General features: G+C 41.0%; 2 protein-coding genes across 2 annotated transcripts in view; one reads left to right on the top strand and one right to left on the bottom strand.

The window, feature by feature from the left end:
* Nucleotides 1-7,422, bottom strand: part of LOC145407524 (uncharacterized) — a 46,633-nt gene extending 39,211 nt beyond the window's left edge. The window contains exon 1 of the mRNA XM_080278448.1: nt 7,412-7,422. Coding sequence (XP_080134574.1) covers nt 7,412-7,422 — 11 coding nt within the window. The remainder of the gene's footprint in view (nt 1-7,411) is intronic.
* Nucleotides 1,347-7,500, top strand: part of LOC145407443 (myosin-IIIb-like) — a 41,725-nt gene continuing 35,571 nt past the window's right edge. Inside the window, exon 1 of the mRNA XM_080278375.1 lies at nt 1,347-1,459. The gene's annotated coding sequence lies outside the window, so the exon portion shown is untranslated. The remainder of the gene's footprint in view (nt 1,460-7,500) is intronic.

Raw genomic sequence — 7,500 nt, 5'->3', positions numbered from 1 at the left:
ACGTGGCACTGTGTGTGTGTGTGTGTGTGTGTGTGTGTGTGTGTGTGTGTGAGAGAGAGAGAGAGAGAGAGAGAGAGGGAGATGAAGAGGGAGGAAAGAAGAGGGGAAGATGGCAAAAAGAGAGAGGGGAAAGGGGAATGGAGGTGAGGGGAGGGCAAGAGGGAGAAAGGGGGGGGAAGTAGGGAGGGGGAAGAGATAGGAGGTAGGAAGGAAGAGGGGGAAGGGGAGAGGGGGAGGGGGAAGAGGAGGTTGTGGACAGGTAAGGTAGGAGGGAGGGGGGAAGGGAAGAAGGTAGGAAGGTAAGGGAGAAGGCAGAGAGAGCGGGGGAGGTGGGATGGGAAGAAAGAGGAGGGGGAGAGAAGGGAGAGTGAGGGGAAGAAGGTACCGTGGGAAGGTAAGGGGGGGTGCCTGAGAGAGAGAGGGGAGAGGTGAGATGGGAGAAAAGACGAGGGGGGAGGAGGGGAATAGAGGAGGAAGAGGGAGGGGGCGGAAGAGAGGAGAGGAGGGAGGGGGAAGAGAGGAGGGGGAGAGAGGGGGGGGAGAACTAAACCCCACAAACCAAGCAAGGGAGCTAGGCAGAGTAAGTGTATAGAGCTGGGAGAGGTGTGACCAGGTGTGCCCAGGTGTGTGTGAGTGATAGACCTGAGGAACAAGAGGACAATACCAATCCCCTATTACACCGTCTGGGGGTTATGGCTTTCCCTCAGTTGGATAAAATCGTCTGGTGGTAGACTGGATATAAAGCCACGTAAGGTTTGAAGGCCTGGGGGATTTACTGAGATCATAATTAACCTGCAAATAGTGGGATTTTTCTCAACTAAAAAAATCGTCTGAGTAAAAAGAAATTATACTTACACAAGATATTAATAACAAGATTTGCTTTATTTTCTTGCTAGTTTAAGTGGAAGGGAGGGAAGAGGAGAGAGGAAGGGAAGAGGAGAGAGGAAGGAAAGAGAGGAGACAGACAGGAAGCAAAGTCTGATTTTGTGTGGAAGGGAAAAAAAAAAGAGAGAACTGAGGAAGAAAGAGAAGAGAAACTGAACTGGGAAAAGAGAAGAGAGGAGAAAAAAGAGAAGATACTAGTCAACAACGGGGGAGGAAAGAAGAAATAAAGAGAGACCACTGGATGAAAAGAAGAGAAGAAAAGAGAAGAGAAGAGAAAAGAAGAGAAGAGGAGAGGAGAGAAGAGGAGTGGGGAGGAGAGGAGAGGTGAGAAGTGAAGAGACAAGGACATACCAAAAATAGAAGCTAAATCAGAAGGAGGAGAAAAATAATAAAAATAATTCAGCATTACTGGAAACAATAAAGGAGGAAGAGAGGAGAACTGAGGAGACTAAGAAAAAAGCGAAGAAGGAAACAGAAAAAGAGTAAAACTGAAGGTGCGGCCAAGGAGAAGAGAAGAAGAAGGGGGAGACTGGGAACATCACGAATGAGTTGAATGACCTGAGAGCAAGAAAAGGTAAGTAAAATGACAGTCACAACATCTAGCATAATTTCAACCATCAGGGACCTTCAATGTCAATCAGACGGTTGTGTAAGGTGGTTTGGGGGAATGATCAGGTTCTTTTAATTAAGTTACAGGTTATGTGATCACCTGCGTCTGTCTGTCTGTCCACAAAATATCTCAAAAAATTAGAGTCCAATTTCAATGATATTTTTTGGTGGGGCAGCTCATGGGCCAAGGAAAGGTTGCTTAGATTTTGAGGTGGATCCGAAACTAGATGCGGACCTAGAGATTTATTTATTTATTTATTTATCTTTTAACATTGCGAGATACAGGTAGGGCAATTTTGCGGATTCTTACAATGTTTATAAATCTACTGCCCACAACAGCCTGATTTTTTAAGTTTGGGTGAAAATGGCGTTGACGGAGGTATGAGTTCTCTGAGTGCTCTTTCTAGTTGTCTTTGTAAACACTGACATATACGTCGTTTCGGTACTGAGCGCCTTCTTTCTTCCCATAATGGTCGTTCTTTTTTTTTTTTGTCTTGGAGGGAACAATTTGCGGGCTCCTGGCCTTTGGTTCCTTCTTTCTTGTCTTAAAAAAAACAACGGTAGCCTAACCGAAAGGCCTAAACCTAACCCAGCCTTGATTAACCTCACTTAGCTTAATCTAACAAGACCTCTCTCTCTCTCTCTCTCTTTGAGGTGTACCGTATGTGGTCAATCTATGTATCTCTCTCTCTCCCTCTCTCTCTCTCTCTCTCTCTCGCTGAGGTGTATGTGGTCAGAGTATCTATGTAACACTACCTCTCTCTCTCTCTCTCTCTCTCTCAGCTGTTGATTTTCTCACTAAACCATGGGCGTCGATTCGAATCCCATAATTACTTAACTGCTGAGAGAGAGAGAGAGAGAGAGAGAGAGAGAAAGAGACAGAGAGAGAGAGAGAGACAGAGAGAGAGACAGAGAGAGAGAGAGAGAGAGAGAGAGAGAGAGAGAGAATGAAATGGAAGAGGAAGAAAAGGGAGGAAGGGATGATGATGATGATTAAAGAGGAGGAGGAGGAGGAGGAGGAGGGAAGAGTTAAATGGGAGAAGATCTGAAATGAAAAGAGGAAGAGGAGAAGGAAGTGAAGGTTAGGAAGAGGTGATGATGAATGATGATGATGATGATGATGATGGTGGTATTTTAGATGATGATGATGATGGTGTGGTAGTTTAGATGTCGACGATGATGATGACGGCAGTAGTTTTGATGATGATGATGATAATGATGATGGTGGTAGTTTAGATGATGATGATGATGATGACGGCAGTAGTTTTGATGATGATGATGATGATAATGACGATGGTGGTAGTTTAGATGATGATGATGATGGTGTGGTAGTTTAGATGACGACGATGATGATGACGGCAGTAGTTTTGATGATGATGATGATGATGATAATGATGATGGTGGTAGTTTAGATGATGATGATGATGATGGTGTGGTAGTTTAGATGACGACGACGATGATGACGGCAGTAGTTTTGATGATGATGATGATAATGATGATGGTGGTAGTTTAGATGATGATGATGATGATGGTGTGGTAGTTTAGATGACGACGATGATGATGACGGCAGTAGTTTTGATGATGATGATGATGATGTTAGTTTAGATGATGATGATAATAACGGTGGTGGTGGTAGTTTAGATGAAGATAATAATAATAATGGTAGTGACAGTAGTAGTTTTGATGATGATGATGATGATGATGATTAACGCGCTCTAAGTACGAACACCCCCCCACCTGCCTTCCCTGTCCCCCGAAAGGAGGATGGTGGACCGCAGGAGGAGGGCAACTTCAACCTCTAGTCCACTGGGATCACCTTTTGGAGGAACTTGGGGCTACGACAAGAAAGCCGACTGTGTGTGTGTGTGTGTGTGTGTGTGTGTGTGTGTGTGTGTGTAAATTTTGTACGGTACGGTAGCTGTGTGTGTGTGTGTGTGTGTGTGTGTGTGTGTGTGTGTGTGTGTGTGTGTGTACGGAAGTAGGTACCGGTATGTGTCTGCTGGTGTATGCATGAAGTGTACATGTGCGTACTTATGTGCGTATCAGTCAGTGTTAACAGTTGTGTGTACATGTGTGCGCGAGAACATTTCAGCACTTACGGTAGCCTATGTATGTAACACGTGTATGCAAATGACTCCCGTGTATGCATGTGTACGTAAAGTCATGTGCGTCTGTGTACACCAACTTCATGAGGCTTCCTCCTACCAACCACTTCAAAGACCTGCCTTCCTTGTGCACACCTGAGTCACTCCAGGTAGACTCAGGTAGATTCAGGTAAACTCAGGTAGACACAGGTAAACTCAGGTGGACACAGGTAATCTCAGGAAGACACAGGTATACTCTGGTGGACACAGGTAAACTCAAGTAAACTCAGGTAGACACAGGTAAACTCAAGTAGACACAGGTAAACTCAAGCAGACACAGGTAAACTCAGGTAGACACAGGTAAACTCAAGTAGACACAGGTAAACTCAAGTAGACACAGGTAAACTCAGGTAGACACAGGTAAACTCAAGTAGACACAGGTAAACTCAGGTAGACACAGGTAAACTCAGGTAGACACAGGTAAACTCAAGTAGACACAGGTAAACTCAGGTAGACACAGGTAAACTCAGGTAGACACAGGTAAACTCAGGTAAGCTCAGGTAGACTCAGGGAAACTCAGGTATGGACACAGGTAAACTCAGGAAGACACAGGTAAACTCAGGTAGACTCAGGTAAACTTAAGTACACAGGTAAACTCAGGAAGACACAGGTAAACTCAGGAATATTTACTGAGGTTAAATCTACCATCTTAAACCTTCCTAATTCCCTATTTTCCTTAATCTACGGTGTATAAACCTACCTACTTAAGCTTACCTAAATCTACCTAATCCTACCGACTTAAATCTACCTGTCTAAACCTACCAACTGCCTAACTACCGGAAACTAATCGACTTAATCTACCTAATTAAACCTACCTACACAAATCTTCCTAAGTACCGTAACCTAATCTACTTAACCTACCTAAACTAACCTACTTAAACCCACCTAAATCTACCTACTAAAACCTACCACTTAAACCTACACAAACCTATACCTAAAATCTCCCTAAATGTACGTCCTTAAACCTCCCTAAATCTACCAGGTACCTAATCTCCCTAAATCTACCCAAACCTACCTTTCCATGACAGGTGTATTTTCCGTTTCATACAAAATTTGACTTCGATATGAAACGCTGATTTTTCTATGTTAACTATGGTATTGGTAGGTGGAGAGAGAGAGAGAGAGAGAGAGAGAGAGAGAGAGAGAGAGAGAGAGAGAGAGAGAGAGACGCCTTCACGTAGTGGCACCGATGTAACTGTGCAATTCCTCTACCTTGCTACGACTTTCAAGGTTCCTATTACAATTTCTCTCTCTCTCTCTCTCTCTCTCTCTCTCTCTCTCACACACACACACACACACACACACACACAAATCTGATGACGTTTTTTGTCCTTTTTTATTTATTATTATTATTTTTTTTTTTGGGGGGGCGGATCTCCAAAGGGGTCATTCAACATAGGAAGAATACGTAACAGGGAACAGATTAATGAAGGAAAAATTAAACACCTGCAAATAATAATAATAATAATAATAACAATAAGGTAATAATAATAATAATAATAATAATAATAATAATAATCTGGAGAGTGTAAGAAATAAATGTCATCGGAGTGAAAGGGTTAAAATGTGACTGTGTGTGCTAAATATGTACAGAAAGTAATGATCATGTACACGCCAGAACACCTGTACACATTTCTTGTAGTACAGGCTGTGAGTACGTGAGATCTAAGAATAAATCGGCTACGAGAATGACTTAAGACACGAATTTTTAGATTTTTCTTAAGTTATAATCAAACTTAAGAATCCTATGGCCTATATTCTCGTGTGGCATGAAGGCTCCCTGGCACCTCTTCCTCAGCGATCTATTTTTGGATATAGCATGGAATGGATGGAGAACCGTACTACTTATTCTCCCGCTGAAATACGTGAGATACGCTGCCAAAGGATGAAAATCGGGGCCAGGTTAGAGTGAAAGTAGTATAGGATTAAATACGCAAAGATTTTTATAAGTTAAAAAAAAAGTGCAAACTACTTTTTACTGTGGAATATATTGTCCTGATGTATGGAATAAATTGGGTGATAAACTGAATAAATTAGGCTCATAATATACACTATATAAGCGAATAAAGAGTTGTTTTTAGCATATCAACGATCAATTCTACTCACATCCTCGTAAGTGTTTCCTAGTTTCTGTGTGTGTGTGTGTGTGTGTGTGTGTGTGTGTGTGTGTGTGTGTGTACAAGGAAGAAGGAACCCAAGGCCAGATGCCCCTAAGATCGTTCCAAGAAAAAACAAAAACAAAAGCCAAATTTAAGATCAAGAATTTTCTAGGACATGGGAGGAATAACTAAGGAGGCAATATCTTAAAACTATTCCTAAAATTACTTAAAAACCTTAAAAAACCAATTTCAGATTATCATTGAAACACAAATTAATAAATACGGTATACAAAAATCAAGGGAATTTCTTTGTATGCAGGGTACTCAAAACAATGGGTTACCGGACTAGACTGTAATTCGTTTGCTTTCCAATTTACGAAATGAGATGGAACTGAAAACGATGGCAACTGGAACTGGTGAATATTTATTGTTTGAAATAGATTTGATTTGTAGCCGTTAAGTTTAAATTATGCAGGAACTGGATCTAAATTTGATCTGAAAAAAACATAACGGACTTGCACTGGATTGATAAGTTTAAATTCTATTGGAACTGGTTCTCAATGTGAACTAAAAATAATGAACTGGAATTGATGATTAAAAATTCTCCGGGAAATGGATCTGAATTGAAAAAAATTAACTGACAAACTGGAATTGATAAGTTAAAATCTGTGTGAAATGGATTTGAACTGATAAAACTTAACTGACTTGCCATGGAATTGATGTTTAAATTCTACAGGAACTGGATCTGAATTGAAAAAACTTAACTGACAAACTGGAATTGATAAGTTTAAATTCTACGGGAAATGGATTTGAATTGATAAAACTTAACTGACTTGCCATGGAATTGATGTTTAAATTCTACAGGAACTGGATTTGAATTGAAAAAACTTAACTGACTAACTGGAATTGGTAAGTTAAAATCTGTGTGAAATGGATTTGAATTGATAAAACTTAACTGACTTGCCTTGGAATTGATGTTTAAATTCTACAGGAACTGGATTGGAACTGATCAATAATAACTGACGAATTGGAATTGATAAGTTTTCAATTCTACGGGAAATGGACCTGAATTTGACATTATAAAACGTACCTGACAAACTGGAATTGATAGGTTTAAATTCTGCATCAACTGAATCGGAATTTGAATTTTAAAAACGTAACTGACTTGAACTGGCATTGATAAGTTTAAATTCTACAGGAACAGGAGGTCGGCTGGAGACAGGAAATATAAATTGATAAAGTGACATGGTGGCTTTGTGGGCTTGATAAGCCTTCGATACGTGGTACGAATGAGTCTCCTTGGTTACTAGTCCAATCAGTCCTCCAATCGGCCCTCCAATTTGACATGTAGCCGTTAACCAAGCTGGAAAAGGGTTAAGAATCCCTGTCAGGTGAAATTAAACAGACTGTAGTGATGCTTACCACTTGGAGGTCCTTGTCGTCTGCATGTAAACAAAAGCACGAGCAGACGAAGCGCATCAGACAGGCATTTACGGTTTAATTTCGTATTTTCTCGTCATTTCCACGGTCTAGCGTCCCAGATAACTTTTGCACACACTTATATTAGCCTAGATGTTCCTTTTCCACCATAAATTACGCTATATCCCTCAAACGTTCCTGGGTAATGTAACTGCGAGGCCGAATACATCCCCCCTCAACCACGTTTTTACTCACACTGACGTCATGATCGAAAATTCAAACATTCAAATATACATAAAGGCAAAATAATTACAGAAACACCACGAAACCATCATATCTAAATG

This window comes from Coenobita brevimanus, chromosome 73, assembly GCF_032717465.1.
Source record: "Coenobita brevimanus isolate Jiangsu-jjx chromosome 73, ASM3271746v2, whole genome shotgun sequence".
Taxonomy (NCBI): Eukaryota; Metazoa; Arthropoda; class Malacostraca; order Decapoda; family Coenobitidae; genus Coenobita; species Coenobita brevimanus.
The sequence above is the reverse complement of the archived record's forward strand: the minus strand, read 5'-3'. Positions and strand labels throughout refer to the sequence as shown.